The 23,835-nt window shown below is 39.3% G+C and overlaps 1 protein-coding gene across 2 annotated transcripts in view; it reads right to left on the bottom strand.

The window, feature by feature from the left end:
• grb10b (growth factor receptor-bound protein 10b) overlaps positions 1-23,835 on the bottom strand; it is an 88,766-nt gene that overhangs the window by 56,741 nt on the left and 8,190 nt on the right. For both annotated transcript variants that reach the window (XM_088602257.1, XM_088602256.1), the window contains exon 2: positions 2,518-2,632. In XM_088602257.1, the coding sequence (XP_088458383.1) occupies positions 2,518-2,568 (51 nt within the window). In that variant the 5' untranslated portion in view covers positions 2,569-2,632. The remainder of the gene's footprint in view (positions 1-2,517; positions 2,633-23,835) is intronic.

The following is a 23,835-nucleotide window of genomic DNA, read 5'->3' on the forward strand; positions in this document are numbered from 1 at the left end:
TTTAGTTTAGTCCAGCTTTTCCCCAATCCTAGTCCTGCAGCACCACTCTTCTGGTTTTCATTTCTACATTTCAACTTTAGCTCTCAAAATAAATGAATTGAGCCTGAACCAACCGACAGATTTTAAAGCATTTTCTGCACTAAGTTTCAACCCGTTTTAAAAGTTTTGCTTTTTCATGTCACTTACAGTTCCATTGATGCTGAATTTTAAAATGTTTTGAAAACCAATCTACAGCCCAAGAAGGAAATAAGTGTACACTGGGTGTGCATCCTTTCTAAACCTTCTATAAATTGTGTATTGCCTGATTAAATTTTTTCATAGATACATTTTGACTGTAAATGTCTTTATAACCAGTTTGTGGCATTGTGTACGACCTGAAGAAGGTAATTTATCCAATAGTACAGTAAGTTAAATTCTCATATAGTTCTCCACTTCTCCATAGTTATCCACTTATCCAAAACTTCAGCCTTTTAAAAAGTACTGCAAATCTTTAAGATCGTTCTTCATGATATAAAATGGTAACAATCTATAAATTTACACACATTCAGAGTCACAAATCTTGAATACCATGTCAAATCAGAAGCAGTCTTACCCATAAGTTACTAGACATTATAGACATGAAGGAAACAATTCTATCAAATCTGCACTGCCTTATCTATAATCTTTCAGGCATGTTTTCGGTGCACCAAGAAGTATGCGTATAAGATGCAAAAGTCGACTAAAGTGTCAGAAACAAAACAGAAAAGCCCAATTAAAAGCCTTGCAAGACCCAGTGCACACAGACATAAACCTCAGTGCCCTAACTGGCAGTGCTGTCTCAGCTGGCGCATTCATAACAAAAAGCCTCTATTAGTGAAATGTTTAGACTGCACAAGATGTAATTTCAAAAACCGTGAACAACTCTTATATGTAAATTCCACAGAAATCAGATTTCTTGTTCGTAAACTATAATCAAGTATGCTGAATTTACAGTCATCTGACATTTTGAACTCTAAACTGAAAATGTTTTCATAGAGCTTTTCAAACCATGTCTCCACAGACTTACAATTACAACCCAATTCTGCAAAAAAAATTGAGCATACAGAAATAAAAGTTACATTTTAACAAGGCATCATTCAATTTCCATCTAAGTTACAATTAAATGTGCATAGTTTACAAAAGCTAAAACTCTTAACCAGGATGACCAATATCAAAGCTCTCAGACTATATTCCACAAAACAGAAGTGTAAAATGTAAAAGGTGAGGTAGTTTGGGTCATGCTGCCTTAATTATGAGAAGAAAGAAAAACTCCAAAGCTTTATAAACTCACATGGTACACACTCAAATGAGCAATAGCCAATTTTCCAGCTGCATTCCAGGCTCTGACACAGAAGCATCTGACAAGTAAGATAGGAAAAACTGCTATAAAAAAGATTAAAAAACTGTTGCATTCCATTTCATCACTGAAAGGCACTATAAATAAACATTATATAGGACTACCACCTACTATATGGTTACTATATCCCAAACCATTTGGGATAACCAACAGAGTCGTTCTAAAGCTCCCAAGTGGTTCAGAAAGTAAAGGCATTGCTTAAGACCTCAGGCCGAGCCCTGCAAAGTCCGTTCATCACAAGCCTGATTTACAGCTATTTCTTTGGCCAAAGGTGTTCGGTAACCCCCAAGCAGAGGTGCACAAATAGTGGGGTGCTGCCAGGGCTGAGTGGCCCCTGGTTAGTCAGGGGACCTTTGACTTCCCACACAGCACCAAACCCCAGTTCACTGGAGGACAGAGGCTGGACCTGGAAATGTGCTGCCGGGCTCCCAGCGTAAGAGACAGAGGCTCTCTGCAGAAAACCAGAGCTCATAGCAGAGAGGTGTACCGATCAGCAACTATCTTTTGCAAAGCTAGGGGAACATTAAACTTTAATGGAGAAGCATTTCGAACACCAGCATTTTTGTTAACTATTAATCTCTGAAGAGCATAGCAGTTGATCCACTCTTGATCTAAAATTTGGATTGTTGACCATGTGGTTAACAATAGTTACTCTTTATAATGTAATAATGTATATAATGTTTCTTTATTAGCCCTATACAATTTCTTGCATTAGGAATTCGTCTTTTCACATACCCCAGCTTTTCTCCATGGAGACACAGACGCATAGAAAGGGAGAGAAGCTGGGGTCTGCCATTGTACAGCGCCCCTGGAGCAGCTGGGGTTAAGGGCCTTGCTCAGGGACCCAACGGAGTAGGATTCCTCTGCCGGCCGCGGGATTTGAACCGGCAACCTTCCAGTCACAGGCGCAGATCCTTAGCCACAGAGCCACCGCTCCGCCCTAAGTGTAATTGTCAGTGTAATTCTCCAATGCATTAAAATACTAAAAGTCTACACATTAAGGACAAAAGCTTTTTAAACACATGTTGGAAGATTTAGTTAGAATAGTGGGAAAAGAGTTCCTTTAAGAAAATCGCTGCAAAAAAGATTGTTTTACACATTTTAAAAATCAGCCAAACTACTGACGAAGAGGTGGGAATTACCTGATAATTTGGATGGTGCAGGAAATAGTCCGGGCAGCCAGCCAAAGCCATGTTATCTTCCTGTTGATCCTGTTGTCTGGTTATCACATCCACTTCTGAGAGAGGTAACAAGAAGCTGCAAAGAAAAGAACATTCATTTAATAAGCATTGTGATTCCTTGTGTAACTGCCACGTTTCAGTACCACAGCTGTTTCATGAGCAAGTCAGAAATTAAAATAAGACCACCATTCATTCACAACAGCATTCTGCAAGCAGTTTTATATCTATGTGAACTCCTTAAGAAAAATTACAAAAAGCTTAGCTGTAAAGCTGGAATAAAATGTAACTGAATATTCTAAAATAATGATGCATTGGCCAGTTAAGTTCAAGTCCAATTATGAAATGTTCTTTTCATCTGAAGAATTAGTGTAATGCGCATTTTTAACTAGACAATTTATCTCAATATCTGTGTGATGGGCAGGGAACACTCATCACATCATACTAAGTACTTGGATACAACACAAAATGTATATTATATGGCTGGAGAAAAAAATGGATTTTGTTTTGCATTAAATATTTCAGGAATAATCCTGAAATGAAAGTACCTAATAACCCAGTCTTCCAGCACCTATTAGAATAAGCACAACAATATCCCACTGCTGCCAATTCTGCTTTGTAAAAAGTGCCCCCTGTTTCGAGTTTTAAATGCACTTCCCTGTAGCAAGGACTTTAAGATCTTGAATACTTGAATTAGGTACTCTGTCCAGTACTAAAAAGGTTTGGCTCTCTTAGCCTTGTCAGTGTAGGAAATTCCTTTAAGCTCAGCTGAACTCTGGACTGATTTCAAGGCAACACCTTGTGACATGATGACCAGAACCGTAAACAATGAATGAGATCATATTAGCGCGCTCTACAGTTTCGACACAGCATTCCCAGATTTAAACTGTGTTGGGTGATTTTATTGCCTCCCCACATCCTAAGACACATAGAACTTGCACTAACCGCTTCAAGCTCAGTATATCCCCATCTCATACGCATTTCTGCATGTCGTGTCACACTTAACATTCCGCATTACACTTCCAGAGGTTCCCCCCTCTTGAATTCAATCTACACCTTTTGAACACGGACTGTAACAAACATGGGAATACTCTGCATTGCATGCCTCTGAACTACAGTTGTACTCTACCCTTCTCTTCATATCTTCTACACTACAAGTCCTGGCCTCCCCACCCAACACACACTTGACCCACATCTCCATTGTGTCTACTTGTGGCAGCCCCTGTGCTGCAGTAGCTCACTAAACAGAAGATAAGGGAGAAAAGTGAGGACATTTACTGTGACTACAGAAAAACGCATTATGAAGAACTCAGGCTCCCAAGGTTCACCTCTTTCCAAATAGTTAGTCCTTTTAAAGACACTTCCTTTAGCAGTGTCCCTTCCTGCAATCCTGTATTGTCTTTCCCTGGTACATGGACTGGCAGCAGTGGGACCACCACCTGCAGGAACCACCGATCTCCCACAACAGCAGGACAACCCCCTGCCTCACTAGAGCACATCTGACTTAACGGTGGCGTAACAGTTACCCAGGCAACTGGCAGCACTGAACGATCTGCGGCTGGGATTAAATAAAAATCCAAACCCAATTAACCATGCACATCACAAACAGAACTTGAAAGTTTCCATTGTTAAGAAGCACTGCTGCACATCTCCCTTAAAAATACATTTTTATTTACTTACAATTTTTACATTAAAGATACACAAGTGTTGATATCACACTCGATATCACAATAACTTTGATATAATGTACAATTTTCCCTTTAAGGTGTGAGGCAATGCTACAAAATCATTAAAGCAATCTCACTCTTCCCCTCAAATAAATGCACACATGCACAGTAGTTTCCTTTTGAAAGCTAGAGGCCTCTTTATACTTATCTGGGCCATTTGCAAAACCTCTCAGGCTTTTCCAAGCTCTCTGTCGTTTTTATAGATTCTTATTCTAGTCAAGATTACATAACTAAGAAAGATCTACAAGTTTCACGGCAACAATCTTTACTGTTCACTCCCCGACGCTGCAGCAACAAAAGAGAAGGCAGCCATGGAGATGATGTCACTGCCATCAATTATGTGACCATCTTCAGTGACACACTGGAGACAGCACTCCTTTTGTTAGCAGGTATTGCCTGTTAATTTATCAAAAAATACAGTAGTGCTTCATTTTCATTCAGCCCACACATTTCCCCCTGAGCAAGCCAAGCCTGCTTTATTGAATGAACCCAAATGGGTTTTCTTACAATAAAGTTAAGAACAGTCAATCATGGGGTGACTTATTACCTCAAAGGTGACACTGCTAGGTTGGTCTTACTTTCACACCAAAGTAACAGAGGGGTAACCAATAAAGAAATCCAGCATCAAACTCGCATGCTTCCGCACATGCTAAACAGAATATAAAAAACATTGCACATCAAGCAGTAACAGTGCTAATACTGAAGACAAAATACTATGAATTGTCTAAAATAAAACCTCAAAAACACTTATGCAAAGTTTCTTGCTCATACCGTTTTAAACATTCTTATCCTATAATATTTTGAGGCTAGAAGAGAAGGGTTTTTAAAATTATGTTAGTGCCTTAATCCGGCATGTCAAATGATAATGTAGGGGCATTCTGACTCTTGTCTTCTTTCCAAACCACGCAAAGGCACCACACCTAAAAAGATACTATTTACATAAAAGTAGATAAAAACAGGAAAAAACTACCAAACATAAGCAGTTTTCAAAAAAGTGGTATAACATTTTACAATTAACCCCCTCTACCAAATTCCTAGCTGCGATTAAAAACAAAATGTTTCTTTATCAAAATAAACTGAAGGAAAACTGGCAACAAAGCCACCTGAAGTTTTAACAGTCTCATTCTGGGACCTGCCTTTACTAGTTTTAAAACTTTGAGATTTTGTCATTCAAATGCTGCACAGAGTATGTCTGTTTAATTCTGCAATTTCCCTCACGGGATCAATAAATTATCTATCTAGGCTGGAAAATAATGGTAACGTCAAGATTGTAGCCAAAACAAGAAGCCTCTCTCAGTGATTAACAGACCGAAAAGGTTTGCTGGTAACAAGCTCTGCATGAGATACAGACCAGTGCTTTCAAAGTGGGTGATCTGGAGCCCTATAAATAATCCTTTGTTTACATAGAGCCCTGTTGCATTTTATGCCATAATACTGTACTAAATACGGTGTGATCTTAACAGCGTCACATATTCTTGCACAATTGTAGAGAACTTTCTTCTTAGAAATCAAGTTAAAATACCTCACTTGCAAATAAAGTTCCATAATGCCTTTCGGTGTCCCTTTTCTAATTCTTGGTTTAGTTGTTTCAAACATTAAGACTAAGTGAAAATTGTTCAAATCTTGCACTTGACCAGAACATCAAAACAATGTTACAAAGGAAACGGATAATTAATTCTGTCTTCGCAAGAGGCCTGCTGGTAATAAAAAGGATTCATAGTTTTAAAAAAGATTAAATATATATCCCTGTCAAAAGAATTCAGGTAATAACGCTGACTCAGATGTCCTCTACTCAATATGGCCAACACAAACTTGGACACAACGAAGTGAAAAGAGTTAAAGTCATGGGAGAGTATGATACAATTACACCAAGCATCTGTCAGATCATTTTCACATTATTGGTCACCATGTTTTAAAAAAAGATGCGGTCGCCCTAGACAGAACTTCAAAGAAGAGTAACTAGATTAATTCCTAGTCTGAAAGGCATGGGATAGCCAGTCAGGCTAACGGAATTTAAACCCCTGCACTCTCACACCAAAGAGATTACACACGCATGTGGGACAAACATGCAAAATCCCAAAATTAATACTCGTGGATCGACGATGACAAGGGCCCAAGGACACGGATGGGGAGCCTTAATGAGAGGCGGTTGCAGTGTAGCTCAGGAGTGAGAACAGGTGTCAGTCTTTCCTCACAAAGGGATGGAGATTATATGTAGTCAGCGGCCCCGACCGTGTTGAAACTGAGTCCATAACGTTATGTTGGCTATCAAGTATTACCAGCACATCCTTACCAAGAAACCAAACATTAGCACCTAAAGTGTCACCAACATTCCAGGACTTAAAAGCACATAGAGCACTACAGCAAAAAGGTCTACTTCTGTGAGGTTGATCGCTCATTTAAAAAAAAAACCTGTGAAAGATGCAGCTTTCCAAGGATCCAGAAAAAGACTGTGTAAGCAAAGGGCAAGTGTGAGAAAGAAAACATTCTGTCAAGGTCACCAAGTCTTGAAATTATCAATATTTCGATTTAAATAAAACGCACACATACGGATACCGCAGCTCATCACCATGTGCTTTTTTTCTCCAAGCAATATCCACTTATACTGCCAAGGGAGGCTCCTGCATCCTCCCCAGTGAATTAAAACAGGGGGGTATCCCTCCACAATATCATCATCATCATCATCCAGATGTGGCTACACACAGGCGGTACTGCAGACGAGTCAGTCCCCTCCACAGCACGTTGAGTGGAGTGCCCAGAGAGCGCTATACAAGTGTAAAGATAGCTATTATTAATATACATCAATGTCCTCTGCAGTACAGGCTGTCCAAGACCCCAGTGATGTTGGCAAAACACACACAACATATCATATGCTGACTGGCATCACTTTATATAGCACCACCCTGTGAATTGTTTTCTTGGAACACTCCTTATACAAAGTCTGCAAGCACCTGATAAATATAACATCTGGCACATTTGCAAACCTATAAAACCACAGTGGCCAAACATGAAAAAAAAAAAGAAACATGCCATCAAGGAATTGCCTAATCTTAGAAACACATTCGTTTTGAATTGATCAGCAGCAAAGAATGGCTTTTAACCACTGCAAACTAAAATACTATGCAAAAAGAAAAATTCTAAAACAGTACCAGCTGAAGCACTTCTCCACTGTTCTGTAGGTGCTTGATTCAAGTGAAAGTCAAACAAGTTTACACAAGAACAGAGTTCCCTGTAAAACGGTGCATGAAAGTCAAACAATAAGCAATTTAGATTTAGTGAGGTATTGCAGGAAACAATACGGATTATAGGGAATGTAAAAAAAAGTGGGGTTTGGTTTTTATTCATCTACCTGACTAATATTCTTTGGAGGTTTTAGAAGGAAAGAGAGGAAGCATTAACTTAATGTTCATGAAGTCTGGATATTCAGCTTCTTACCTCAAATCTGAAAAAACTTAAAACAAAATGAACCAGAAGTCAGAGGATAAATGATAAGATAGAAAAATAATTACACCACAGTACATATGCAAAATGAATATACACTTTAAAACTAGTTATTGGTCATATCACAGTGAACACCTAATTTGTTTCTGGGAAATATTAAGTAAATTTTTAATGAAATCCAAAACAATCCAGTCTGCTGACCTCTCACTTGTGACAAAGGCCAAAAATCCTCCAATTCTTTTAGATACTAGGTAATTACTTCTATAGATGACAATCAAAAATAAGCATTGTAAGCAGTCTTGTGGTTATTTGGTTAGTCTTGTGAAAGGTTGCAAACCAGTCAATGCTAGAAGTAGTCATTTATCTTGGGGAGAAAGCTGCTTGTCACATAAAATGCTCATTTTCGTTTAAATACAAAAAAATGTGAGGAGCACTATGCCTGCTTTAAACCAAAATATTTCAGCAACTTCTTCCATAAGCATTTCAAAACATTCAGATTAGAAGCTGAAATTTACCAAAGCAAACATTTAACTCATATCTCAGCTCTATCCTGCACTAAAACTCAAAAGGAATCCCTGGTAATGCAGCAAAAGATTACATCAATACAAGCAGACAGTGGCTGTAGTCCCTGTCAGCAATCTCGGCTTTGTTTTGCAAACTAACAAGTACTTGAGTGAAAAAAGTACACATTCCCACAAGAGAACCTGTTGTGTACAAAAGGTAGAGTACAAACTAGAGCTTAAATGTTTTTAATTATTCCCTGAGATAAGGATCTTTAATACAAATGAAAAAAATGCAAACACAAATGCATTCTTTTTGGCATAAATGTCCTTTTATCTGGAGGTATTCAGGCATTTGGAGCAGTGCACAGGCAGGAATCATGCCAGCCTGCCTATTATAAAGACTCAAGTGTCAACATTTGCAGGATTCTCTAAAAGCTCTTCGTGTACTAGATCAGGGTCTCTTCCTGGCTTGCAAGTCCCTACCTTACTACGCATTATAATGAGATCCGATACGTCACCCTGTCATTTGCAAATCAAAAACCTTTATACAAGTTTAACTTAAACAAAAAAAACAAGAAGTTACAGCACTGAGCAAGAACAGTTTCCAAAGTACAATAATTATAGCTGAAGAGAGCTTCCCACCACAAAAAAGATTAATCATTCAATTTGATCCCCAGTAATGTTTTAATCCGACATCCCTGTTCTGCCTCTGACCTTAGCCTAGCAATTAGCCCTGCCAGCAGGTACATCTAGAAAGGGAACTGAAGAACGTGATTTGATGCTGCTGAACTAATTACAGAGAAAGTTTTGGCTAAAGCTTGCACCAGCACGTTTGTAACTGAAGATTCTGAACAATGAAGCATTTCTAAACACTTAATCACAGCCTCAGTAAAAAATACCTGACGAACATACAGTCACTTATGGTACATTTTCAGCTCTAAAGGAGATCTTCCCCCACATGGGATAGCTGTAAAAACAAGGTTCAGAGACCCACAAAAGCGTAACGATACAACTAAAAAAAATAAATTGGCTATTCCACTGTCCGGTTTCCATTGTCTGAACTATGATGGAACACATTGGAATAAGTTTAACACCACACTGAAAAAGAGAGAGGAAAAAAAACTTTCAACTGCGGTTCCTTCATCTGGCAAGTACCAGCCTGCAATGTAGCGGATGATTTTGACTAAGCCTAATACAGTTATTTTATGTAAATTACCGTTAAATAGTGGATTCATATGGCATTGCAAATAGTTGGAAGTAGTCCTCCTCTATGCTTTATCCAACTCTGAGTGACTAAAAATCTCAAATACAAAATGTCAGATAAAACGGAACAAATCAGTTTATCAATCACTGCCTTTAAATATTTCCTACAGGTCAAAAAACATTTTCAGCTCAGGAAACGTGGAGTCAAAACGGTCCTCTGAATGAAATGCAATGCATCAAGAAAGTGTTTCAAAGACCTTGTGAATCATTGTGCACAGCAAGCTGTTAATCCATCACTAATTCAGCCTTTCTGTAAAGGTTTCTTCACAGATTCATGACAGAACCCACAGCTCAAATATTTTCCCCCCATAACACTGTATTCACAATGTACAGTTTAATCCCAAGTAAAAGTACATTAGGTTTTCAAATGCCAGTTTTGGAAGATTTCCTATTTTATCTGCATGAAACAATTCATTTTTCTAACATCGTACATATAGTTTTAAATGCTTGTCATGATTGGATAAATGAAAAGTTAACATAAAACAGAACCATAACTACTGTACCAACACTACAGATCAGAAGTACACGGGCATTTTATTTTTATAAGTCTTTATTTTGCTCGGATTCTGCTCAGATTGCTTTATTTTGCTCAGATTCAAATTCTAGTATATATGAAGAGATGGAAAAGGTTAACAACAGAATTATTTTTAAAATAACTCCTAAGTAAAATCAATGTAAAGGTGATTTTATGATATGTAAAATACCAGTTTACCAACAGAGGCCCTTTCAAATTTAATCAAGACAGCTGTGTGGTGGATACAACACCAAACATAGCAACAGACTGTTTAGCTGAAGTTCTGCAAAACCATCAAATGCCTCAGAAACCTACATTTCTTCAGACTGATATGAACAATTCTGTCTTTGCATTCCTTGAGGTCTTCTGAGGTTTCTTTTTCATCTCTTCATGATTAGAAACAAGAGTCAAAGGGATGAATAGGGATGGAAGTAAGCACAAGAAGTTTCAAGCAGGCGACTTTTTATTCTGATTTTCCCTTGAAATCCATTCTTGAGCAGAGTCCATCCATATTAAAACTGGACACTTTCAGACTGATTTTTTCCCCCCCAAATGCCTGTAAAAGATTAAATGATTTCATGTGGTTGGGGTTCAGCTTGCGTTGGGTCGGACTGTAAGCAGACCCATCCACATTCAAAGTACTAAGTAAACTAGAACTAATGCCTCAACCTTTTCCCCCTAAATGTGCATGCAAAGTGCTACATACAGACATGTAACATTTGTAAAGGTGTGATACAAGGTTACGTTTGCGAAAGAGTAGGCTGTGGTTTGTAAAGGAATGATAATTAATTGAAATCAGTAAAAGACTTATGAAAAACTTAAGCTAACAACATGCGCTGCTCAACAGGCCAAGAACATGTCATATGCATTATGTCAAATGGCTTGTTGCAGGAGAGCAGTATGTAAGTCATTTAACCAGATAAACCAATTAAGAACACATACAATCATGACCTGCAAGGTTACCCATATATACAGCAGGGCAAATCCTACAGCTATCTGAGCAAAGTACCTGGTATAAGTTCACAACTGCTGATTGCCACCTGGATCTGAACCTACAGCTCGAGGGTCCACAGCCCTAACCACAACTCCACACAGCTGCAAGCCTTTCAGCCACAAGCAAACTCTTACAGTGGTATCTTCACCCAAAATGACCTGGATAACCGATTTTTCCCAGCACCACAACCGATATAAAGCCATGATGGACTGTGGAAAGCTCTGCTGGGCCTGAAACAAGACCATCTATCTGTTGCTTCATTCTGCTGGGTGGAATTTCTGCTCAGCATTCCAGTGCCTCTGGAGGGAAGTGATTGGCATGTCATGACATTTCCTGACGTATCAGGTGGCGAGCCGTTAGTGCCACATGTACAGTGCAGCAATGTAAACAATATGCTCCACACATAGCTCAGCGTATCACTGACAGCATGTGACTTGCTGGCCCTCACAGCCTGTCAATCACCGCAAGATGTTTGCAAAGGATAGCTTTACCTTTGACAGTCAGCACTGGCTACTTTATACAACAAACTCCTGACTGGCCAGCTAAAGCATTTCTCCTTCATGCTCCACTTCACTGGCCAAATGCAATGAACACACCGCATGCTTCCTTCTCTCTTATGTCCTCCCAGAGCACAACCATTAACCCAATGAGACCTCGGTCAATTTCCACCTGGAATGATGTCCCCTCATCCTTTTGGAATACCTCTGGAAGTTTATAAAGTCGAAGCCTGGTTTATGGCTTAAATTAAAGGTTCCATTGGAAATTCAGCCAAAGGATCAATGACGTTTCATTTCAGCCATAGGGAGTGGCATGACTTTAATTCCAATTCAATAGAAGGTTCTCCTACACATTTATGCAGGAAACCCACATGCATAACGTACTTCCAAGATTGTTTCTCAAGTATTAGCAGTAATATTTAGTGGCCCCTGTTGTGGCCCCATTGTATAAAGAATTTATTCAAGAAAGGTGCACAATAGATGTTCCTACATCAGTTACTCAGCTGCCTTACAGGAAGTGGTAATAACCATCTTTTATTCATTCCAGATCTTAACAAATGCCACGATGCATTTATCTTCAGGTTATAACTTTTCCATACATGTTTTCATTCACTTCTACAAAAAAAAAAAGTCTCAAGGCTTCATTCAAAAACAACAAAGAGGTTCTTTCCAATTAAGAGGCTAATTTACAAATTAAAGGAATTATTTTACCATTTCTGCTAGTGAATGTAGCTACTAACCCAGCCTTTTCCTTTTTTAAAAAAAATGCCTGATTATTCCGTTGAGAGAGATGCAACGAGCGAGATCTAACAAGTCTTTGATTTCTCCAACATGCTGAACTCCCTGTGCTATGGGACTGGTCTTTTAAAGAAGTGGAGTCACAGTTTAAATCGAAAGTGGATTTTAAAGTTTTGGATGCATGTATCAGACACACAGATGCATATGAAATGAAAATCTGAATTTTAGGAACCAACCATCAAGATCATTAAACAAGTGAAAAGAAAAGGGTACAAAAGAGCACAGAGGTCGATATGACGCATTTGGGCAAGGTAATGGCAAAAATACGGGATAATACAAACAAACGGAAGTACAAGGAGACTTACACAAACCAAAGCCAAAGCTATACGGAAACAAAACAGAATGAAAACGAAGAGAAACTAAGCCGTAGCAAAACGAAAGCAAAACTAAGCCGAGCAGAAGCGAAGTCAAGCGAAAGGCACCTTCATTCTGAAAACCTCCAAGTTAAATAATGAATAAGCTGAGTTCTGATTGGTCGAGAGTTGATTGAAGTTGATGTCACAATGGCAAAGATGGATGTATTAATGAACCAATGGGTAGGGAGAACAACCAAAGTCAGGAAGTGTTTTGGTGTTACACAAACACACATGGACCACACTGGGACATAACACCCTAGATCAAACAAAAGTGCATCAGAAAGCACAAGTCCATATGGTGCTACCAGACTAATTCAGCTGGCACGTCCTTGGACTGTGAAAGGAAGCAGCCATCCAAGAAAACCCAAGTAGACATACTGCAGGCAGAACCTGGAAACTCCACACAAAGCGCACCCAAAGGTCATGGAGGCTCCTTCCATTATGGAATTAAGGAACCTTAAACGGTTCACACAGTGTCATATGCAAATGTTTTCAAATGAAATGCAAATATCCCCACAACCAACCCAAAACATGCAAATACTTAAATGAAAATTCCCAGTACATTTCAAAACACTTTTCATACAGTAATTTCAGACAAATGCTATGCTTTATTTAAAATATCCAAACATGCTAACTTTTCTCTATATATGCATGCAGTCCTCATGAGAAAGTTTCTCTCAACTCGGTCAGCTGTTCTCCAGGTTTCCATCTTTTACTAGAAAATCATAAAGTGGACTTGCCCAGACTGGTCAAATTCAATTCCTGCATTAAATTCAAAATCAGAGATCCACTTGTGTTTAGGCCTCACTGTCCCCCCAACTCCATCTATTTCAAGACAATCACTTTGATTTCTCAATATGACCAAAGAACTTCTCCTCACTTAATATGAACTTGAACTTTATTGCCATATGTCACCAGTACATGTACTGGTACAATGGAATTCTTACTTACGGAAAGTCTCTTGATTGTTAAAACAAGTGTAAAAACACAAAGTGCAGACAGTGCATCAAGACAATATACAAACAAACAGTAGACAATGTACAAGTAAACAGTTTGAATGTAAACAATACAGACGTGTAGAAAATGACTGGAGATGTGCAATACATAAGAAATCATAATGAGGGAGAGGGTGTAGGTATAGTCCGAGGGGCATGGCTAAATGTGTTCGCCAATCACACTGCTTGTGGATAGAAGCTATTGAAGAATCTAGTGGTCAGTGTCCGCATGCTCTTGTATCTCTTGCCTGAGGGCAGTGGGGTGAAGAGCTCATGCCCGGGGTGGTAACTGTCCTCTGTGATGGTCAGAATTCTACCACGACAGCGGTCCACATAGAGCTGTTTAATCTTGGTGAGACCACAGCCGATGATCTTCTGGACCATATTGACCATTCTCTGCAGTGCCTTTCTTTCTCGAGAAGAGGTGTTGCCATACCACATGGATATCCCGTTGGTGAGGATGCTCTCGATGGTGCTATGAATCAGAATCACTATTCATATCAGATATGATCAACCACTGACCTCTGCCCACGTGCTACAGCATTCTCATCACTTTGCTGTTCATGGAACATATTTCTAACTTCTGAAGCATTCATCAGTAGTTTACGATCTATTTTTTCTTACGATTAAGCACTAAGCATCTAATAAATGTCAAGAGTACAAGTGAAATGGATTGCTGAACTGTCACTCCTTTATACTTCAAAGAGGTCACCATCAGAGGTAGTGGAAATCCTACAATCTGATCAATCAACAAGGCTAACTAGGCCCTTCAGTTTCACACCGCTAGCCTGGCTTCATCATTGTATTGAAACCATTAGAGAATAATATGTTCTAGGTCAATGGGCCTCACTGTGCATAAATTGAATCTGCTGAAAGTGAAGTGGTGGAGAACTCTGTTTAAATTTCAGTTTATTGGGTTTACAGAACTTAAGAACTCAAAGCTTACTCAACTGCTCTATTGTCTAGAGACACAGAGTAACAGGTGAAAAAATGTCCACTGACAATGAAGGAGTCTCATCTTGATAAATATGGATTTGGCACAAAATTAAATACAAACGCAGACATTCATAGTTCACATTTAAAGACAAGTGCATCTCCTACAGAGTCAGCCTTACACACTTCTTAGAAAAAAACTCAAAAGCAAAACTCAAAACTTCTGAAAGAGGAGAAGGCTATAAAAAGCAACTGCTGAGATCAAGTTTGTTGAGGGGTTTTTTTTCTGGTTCCCTAAAATAAGAAACAGTAATTTGGCTGTTAACACTGCAAGGATGGCTGAATATTGACAGCTGTAAAAATGGTGACTATATAATAGCCTGGCTCCAGTGGAGGAGTTTGTGTCAGTAAAGAGCTGAAGTTAATATCATAATTTAAGTGTTGTGAGAAATCTGATCGAGCGACAAGGGAAACTAGGCTCTTCAGTTTCAGCTCATGAAATGCTGCACATAGCTAGTCTGGCTACAGCTGTCTATAGAAACCATTCCGAGTATTTTATGTTCCAGGTCAAAAATTAAACGTGCTGAAATTGAAGTGGTGAAGAACACTAAACATCAGCTTGATTTTACAGAGCTTAAGATGACTCAATGCTTATTCAACTGCTTTCTAATGAAGCCCGGAGTCCATTTAACAGTTAAAGACAAGGAGGAATCCCAGATGTCTGGGGGGAAAAAAAAAAGTCAGGTTAGGAAGAAAAATGGCGCACACTGGATGACTTTAGACGTGACAAACCAGAATTCTTCGTCAGTATTCTGTGGCCCATTTTATTCACAAGAATATTTTAGTCTTCCTGGACAACGGTGAAACGTCAAAAGCTTTTCTACCAAACGCACTTTTCTTCTGGCCTTCAATGACGGCAAAAGCTGTGACATTTTATCCACAGTAATTTTTACTGCTTAGCACCTTCACACTGCTAGTACAATCCCAAAGCAGAAAATAATTGCAAATATCCTTCATGATAGTCATTTACCTGCAGCAGTGCCCATGAGGCACCCAAAGGGCTTCTTCTCCAACACTAAGGTGTACAATCCACTGAACATTGCTCACTTGAGGATGGTCTCAAGGTAACATGATACTCATTTCTTTCCAATGAATTAAAACTCCACTCACAATGAAGTTCAGACCAAGGTGTTACTGCGCACATTTCACGATTTCATAGCGTGGGCGCTGAAAGTGCAGCTATACAATACAGCCCACCAGGGTTTCAATTCCCATTGGTACAGCAGGTCCGAAGACGACAGTAGCTTGAAATTTAACATAATGGGGAGGTGTCTTTTTCAGCTTTTACTGAGTGCTCCCTGAAAAGGTGCCCACTCACGGGTGCCAGCGACAGGCATCACAAGAGGTCTAAGAAGTCACACACCAACTGGTGCTCTGGTGTTCAAAAGGCCACATCATGCTATAGATAGAATTCACACACTTGATGTCAATGAGGAAAACGGAGATCAGGCCACCTAGAAAAAACAAGGGGATGACGACCAGACAGATTTATCATTTGGCTGTTTTCATAAAGCTTCATCGTTATAATTATAGTATTCTTCCATCAAGCACCCTATTTTGACCAGATATGAACTACTCAAACCCTAGTTTAAATTGTGCACAATAAAAGAGAAAACCAGTAGTACAGTTGTCATTTTTTTTAATGGTTACGGGGTGCAATATGAATAAAAAAAAACAGTTCCAAGCACAGTAAAGATTACCCACCTTTTCACAGTGCAATTTACAGGATTTGTCACGCAGTCACCTCCAAAAAGGTATTAATGCTCAAGTTATTACATGGGAGGGATAAAGGGATGGAAAAGAACTGGAAAAAGGGACATTTTCATTTGCATTCTAAACATGCACTTGGCACAACTTACTAGAGAAATCAATTTAAGCATCTCAATTGACCAATGTCAGTAAATAACATTTACTAAGAACACAATTGCCAAAGGATTTCTAGATAAAGTTCTCACTTACTGAAACACAGACCATAAGATATTTGCAATACCTGCTGAACTTGGACATCACAAACAGTGACCATTAACCACCTTATCTTGACATTAAGAGGTCACTGACCTGTTTTTTTAGATCAGTGATAGATTGTCCATGAAATACTCTTTTGATAGAACTCCATCGACAGATGGCAAACTTCCACTTATGTTAGTACCACGTGTGTAGTGTGTTAATTGCTAAAATTTATGGCTTCTCCATCTTCAGCACTACAGTGAATGCACACATGCAAACACATCAAGTTAGCAGCTAGACCAGTCCTAAGACGCAGCAGGACTGCAACAACATCCAAGCTCCCCAGTTTTACAATACTGTTTTTCATTAAAAGACATTTGAGGTGGAGCAATTAATTCATCATCATCTAGTATTGCTCGTATTCATTAATCTTAAATGGACTGTTATACTTTTTATAATCACCTATTTAATCAATCTTGGAAAAAGAGGACTACTTGGAGCATCTTAGTGTAACCCAGATGATAATTACAAAAAGCATTCAACAGCTGAGCTATCCCTTGTTCCCCCTGTAGATTCTTGTGCATCATACCAGATTGCAGTGCAGCCTCCAGAGGGCTATAAATTTTCTTCTCTTCCTAATTGGACCGTTCTCTGAAATAGCACAGTTATTTATAGCTTTGAACATCAAGTATCAAAACAGCAACCTGTACAGAGAAAGCCAGCACAAGTCACATGACACTGAAAGTTCATTTTACGCAAGGCTTCAAAGCATTATGTCAAACGCACAAGGGCAACTAAGTCGAGGTTAACCAGAAACTGACTTCACACACATTTCCCCATCAGTGAGCGATCCCTTGCAAACACAGAACGGCACAAAGTAACAGAACAACACTGTTTGCGTTTACAGGTTTGACCGGTGGAGGCTGGCAATGAGTGGACTCTTTGCAGCTGTAAAGGTGCAAAACCTAAATATCAAAGTGTCTCCAAAATACATTTCTTTCTTCACTTCCATTAAGAAAATCATTGTATTGGTTTGCAATGCTATGATCTGAACATTCACCAACTGCCAGTGGCACCTCCTCCAGCTGAACTTCCATTCTTCAGACTAGCAAGACATCAAATATTACTACAGTTCTGACAGCTTATCTAGTTAGCATCTTCCTTTACACCTGGCACCTGACATCTTCATAAACACAGCCAGGGCTCCATCTTCATCAACACATTTAACACTGACAGCACTGCCAGTGCCCAGTTGCATAAAGCTGCAATAACACCACTCAGTTTCCAAGGCAACTTCTCAGGGGATCTTTCTTTTAATACTTGCTCTAGATAAATTTAGGGAGCACTAAATGCTCAAATGCTATACCTCACCTGTAACTCTTGTAAAACACAAGGAAATTGAATATGGAGCATCTTTGTTACGTAAAAGCTTGGCAACAATAAAACACTTTCATATAGTCAGTAACAACTGCATCAGTGAAAAACAGCCATGTACCTCATCCAAGTCAGAAGAAGGCCAAGGGTCAATACGTTTACCACCGTAATGAATGCAAACCAAACAACATATTAACAATCATCCCCATACAACTGACGTCAATGTCATTTAACTGCAGAAAGCTTGTTTGCATTGTTTTGTCAACTGTAAGAGAGTGGCAAATCCCAAAAACCCAAAACTCTTAATCTGTAAGAAAAGAACACAAGCTTATCAAGAGGAAATCAGTTTTCTATTCTAGAGCAGAATCTAGGTGGCACAGCAGACTACTATATTCAAGTACGAAGACCTTTTGTACTAATGTCATGGTTTCTTTACTATCAGTATTTTGACTTGTGGTTCTTAATTTTGGCTACTTGTCACATACCACTGTCAGTCACTCAAGATGGGGTTGATACTCCTTGAGCAGAAAATTGCTAATTTAGCTCCCAACCATAAAAGGGTAAGAAAATCATACCATTATAGACAAGTCTTACTTGCTGGCAGTCAAGCAAACTAGACACCCCTTCTAGTTTTCAACCTCTAATATATTGGTAGAGAAACACTCACAGACACTGGAGTCACTCCAAGTTGTAAGCATAAAGAAAGGAATCAAGGGAACGCAACAGGAGATTTATGGAAAAGAGGGAAAACAAGAAGAAACAGCTGGCTAAAAATAACAGTGATGGATACTGGCAACCTGTACAGAAGGCCACTATCCTACACGCATAAATTAACCACACGTTTGGTAAAGAAAACGCAATTGAGCTGAATTCAAGATGTCGTGCTGAAAGCACAGTTTGGACACAGGGGGACTGATGGTGGTTAAGGAAGTACCATGAAGTCAGTATCCTCGCTTAACAGAAATAAACATTTCCCCCATAAGGACTATTATTCAAGGCACTTCTTTGCCATGGGAACAGGAAATAATTTGTAAAATCCCACCTTCCACCTCATCCTTGGAACAAATGGATTGTTCAAGGAAAGTCCCCAACACTCCTGTCTCCTTTTTTCCCCCCAAACCACCCCTTTGACCTCTACAATCCAATTTTCCATTATTTTGATTGCCAATGAATGATTGATTACAGTAAACTTGCAGCAGCATTAGTAAACTTTTGTCTGGTCAGGGTTTAACTTACTTTGTCCTCGGGTACAGTTTGCGAGCACCGACACCTACACCAGCTCGAAGGCTCTTATATCCACATCCGAGAATAAAAAATAAATCCATAAGAATTCATTTCAAAATGTTTCAACCATGTCACCCAGGTAACAATTTTCAAGGCTTTCAACATTTTTTAACTGACCATTGTTCTGTTTTTATCCTAATAACAGCCAGGCAGTCGAAACACTCAAGTGTTGTCTAATTCATCAGTGGATTATGGGCAAAATGCAACAGTTTCTTCAGGAATGCTGTCAGTGAATACTTTCCACATGGGGCACCAACTGAAAAATGAATGCAGCTCATTTACTTGCAGCAGAAGTGCTGATCAGAAAAGGCTTTTTGGCAGGAACTGTCGGTACTGGAATGTGTGATCTCTCCAGCTGTGGAGCACTAAAAGGACTGCCAAAGAGCTAGCTTGGAGCACAGAGAAGAAAATACATGAGAAATGTTTGTGTACATCTTTTTCAAAGCCTTTACTTTGTGATACTTCAGATTATACGATGCTTTGCCAAGTTCTTTTGGGTGCTTTAAAGAGATAATGTAATCTACACTGTTTGATACCTAAATGTCTAAATAACATCCATTTAAGTCACATCACCAGAGTGAACAGGTCTTGTGTAAAGTGTCTGGGGTGATTTTTCCTCATTCCACCTATGACACCACTATCTATCGATGTGCTCCACTTCGAGACATGATGTGAATATGCTTCACGCACCCTCACAGATGCTCAACTAAGCAGAGGTCAGAGAACTATACAGCCCATGATAGAAACAACACTTGACAACTTACAGATGTCTGTGCAGTGAGAGGCAATGTTGCTCTGTTAAAAGTGCATCAGGTTATGCTAAAAAAAAAAGACTCCAAATTTATGGAAAAAGTGCACAGCTCAAAGCTGCAAGTAAGGGTGCAAAAATGTCACTGATATTCCAAAAAGGGGTTTTCATCTTCATCCCAACAGCAATGAGTTAAGGTGTGACCATTGTTCATTATTTTATGGATTAATTCCAGGTGTTTTCACTTATGTGACATCTAAACTGTTCCACGCATTGCTTCCCTGAGACCTATACATGAGCGGACAAGGACAGTGGGAAACATACCAGCTGCACATCATTAAGAACTTAGCACACTATACCTGTAGGTTAAGCATATAGGAATGATAATCCACTTCCCCTGTATATTTGCTTAGAGTTCTTAGAAGTTAATTTAGAGTTTTAACAGAATGCTGACAGGATAGGAAATTGCAAACATAATAAAGTCAGCAGACCTCCATCCAGGATTTTAATTTAAGCACTATTGCTTAATATAATTATAGTGATTAAAAGCTCAATTTACATGCATTTTGAAAGAGTTACCTCAATATATAATGCTATGGTCCCTGCCAAAATCTTTTCCTGAGGCTAGTAGTTACCTATATGAAGAGTAACTTCTTGGATATCAAACTTAATTTTTCATAAGAAATGCCACTGGTACCATTCCTGAAAGAAGGCATGTCACGCCCTCTGCAGCCAGAGGGCGCTCCTTCTCCGTCCTGTCTCTCATTTCCGGTGCTTTGCTGTCCTTCCGGTGTTACTCTCTCTCTGGGGCTATATATTTCCGGGTCTTTCATTCTGCCTTCACTCAGCATTGACGTTCGGATGTCCGGAGACCCACCTAGCACCAGGTCGCCCCACGTCCATTACCCGAGGGTATTGGTTTCTATAAGGCATTCCCTGAACAGCTGAGCCCGGGCTAACCCCCATCTCGCCGCTACGCATACGGTCTTTACGCTCTCCTGCTATTCTTCGGTTCGTCCTTTCCGACATCCGTGACAGCATACGGCAGTAATACAAGATTACCCCAAAAAGATTGTAAAACAGATTAAACTGTCAGAGACCATTTGCAATGAAAAGCCTCTCGTTTTCCCTTTCATTCAAAAACACACAAACCCACCACTCCTTCACTCCTCAGAGGCTCTGCACCACTCAAAAGCAAGCAAAGCATAACTTTTCAATCACCAAGAGTATTTTACGGCTCCTGAAATTTCAGTCTTGAGCACAAAACTGACACAAACCCCCCCTTCCCCCCCAACTCGCCTTTTCTAAGTATTCACAACGCAAAACAATAAAGTAGAAGTGTTGCCACATGAGCTCTGCTGAGAACTCAGTCCTTTCATTGACCAGCTAGAACACTTCAACTCCATTAGTGCATTATGCAGACTGAATGAATCATGGGGGACATGAAAACAAGCAAGCACATTTTAAGAACTTCATTCTAGTCCAAGAGCAGAAAGGAATGTAAATGGTGGGGTCACAAGGTGCACTAGAAAGCAACACAGATTTATAAATAAAAGCGTCTATCAGAAAATCCGCACACAGGTCCAAAAATACAAAAGGTGAGACACACTGTAATGTATAGAATTTGAAGTGGAGGGACTTGTTTGACCTACACAGAACATATACACTTCTTCACCGCACTGTCTCACTGGAATGTTTTTTGAGTGTGGATCTGCTGCACAAAAGGAAGGGAAACTTCAAGCCTAAACATTACTCCTTATGGGCCCAGACAGTTCTAAGGTTAATCTTGCCAAAGCTGAGTGAGCTCAGTGTATTTAGCATATTTAGTGTAATGGACAAACAAAGTGGACACATGCAGCTTCTTCATGTAATCAAAGCATCGAGAAACTTCAGTAATCACCTGAAAGAATATGTAAAGAGGATGTGGTCAGTAGATGGAATATTCTGAACAGAAAACTGTCCACATTAGAGCAGAACTGGCTCATGAAACAGGTGTGGTCAAAGGTCCTTTTACACCAAAGGAATTTCAAATCTATCAACATGCTTAACAGGAGCTAGAGGGAATTAAGGTGCACCAAAGGCTTGCACACACCTTTAGTACTCATACTGGTAATTCACCACCATTTCATGCCTATAAGTAATGGTACAGGTCTAAACCACCATAACAGATGACCTCCAAGATAAGTACACACTAGGTTTTGTTCACGACACCTGTCTAATAGGTAGCAGAGGCTCATCAGATGGATTCCTACAGCTTTCACCAGCAATAGGCAAGTTGCCAATAATGAAAAATTAAAACATGTTAAAATAAATTCACTGATGTGCTGCAATTGTGCTATAGCTTCAACAGAGACGATGCAATAAGGAATCTCTAATACAGCAGGAGGAAAGCTGGAATTCTCAAAACACCGTGGTCCTTAATATTATTTTTATATAACAAAACAACCCAAGTTTGATACTTATGGTGCCCATTCTCCTTCAGTGTGACAGAAAAAAACCCTCTACAATAGGTTTTAGTGACTACTTAATCTCCTTGCTGAAGGCTCAGTACTTATTAAAACCTGAGGTAGGGGTTTTTAAAGCTAAACGTAAAAAAAGGCTTATAAAATAATTTAAAGAGCACCAGTAAAGATCAGTTTCTCAGCAAATGAACAGTTACCTAATCTGTGTATGATGCCTCCAGGATTCACAGTAATATTTGTCTTCAAGGAGCATGTCTTAACAAGACACTTGACCTGTGCTCTCATCCAGTTCAACCTGGAGTTCCAAGTGGTGCGGCCGAAGGGTTAACAGGTTATTTTAGGAAATCAATCGTCTCCCTGGACAAAGTGACAAGACACTGGCAGATTCTCTGCAGGGAGGCTAATTATGTGAATCATACTTAAAAGGACTCCAAAAAGAAAGAGATGGGACTAAATGAGACCAAATAAGCACACGAGAACTTCTCATTTATTAAAACAAATACATTAAAGAAATAAGCTAATTACAGCATTTCTCCTGGAGTCCAAAGTTAAAGATGGCAGAGCATTTTCTTGCAAATTCAAATACTGAAGATCTCACCAGACAATTCATAAGTGTTCTGAAACACCCAGGTTGCATTACAATTTATGCTTGAGAGCACTTTAGGCTACAAAATATAGTACCTTTGTTGACACTTTTCATAGTTGATGTCATTCTCAGGATAAATCACTGCTGTCTTCTTTAAGGAAAAGGATTAAGAAAACCATCTTCATAAAATAATGCTTTCTCAAAAATCTCTTAAGAAACATAACTGATTCTAAGTGTAAAACACTGCCAACACACAAATAAAGAATAGTGTGAAATGGATAAGACAAAACACATAAAACGTATATTTTCCCAAACTAAAGAGGGGAGTTCTGCTGACAGTGACCACCTTTACTGGAAAGTTAGTTTTATTATGGCATCGTCAAGCGCAGGAGACCCTTACAGACTCACAGTACTGTACTGCAGCTTCCTGCTGCTCCGTTCTTCCCAGGTTTTTTTTACTGGGCAAGGGTTAATCCTGTGTGGAAGGAAAACAAAACTTTTCCCGAAGATCTAGCTTTTCAAATTGCAGACCCACCCCCAATCCTAGAAATTAAAGCTTCACTGTCCAAGTGGCTCATATGCCTGACAATGGGTTAAAAACACAGTGCAAGATTCGGTCTTGCACTGTGAAAGTTACAGCAGCATAGAACTTTCAATGACCTTTCCAGAAAACGTTTCCAAAAATATGCTTTCTAGTCAACTGAAACCACAAAATGTGTTTATTTAAGAGTTTCTTGGTTTTAATTATGTTATTTGGTTTTCACCTGCAGACCATAGCTAATATTTTAAGAGGCCCGTAC

Source organism: Lepisosteus platostomus, chromosome 12 (genome assembly GCF_059453375.1).
Source record: "Lepisosteus platostomus isolate fLepPlt1 chromosome 12, fLepPlt1.hap1, whole genome shotgun sequence".
Taxonomy (NCBI): Eukaryota; Metazoa; Chordata; class Actinopteri; order Semionotiformes; family Lepisosteidae; genus Lepisosteus; species Lepisosteus platostomus.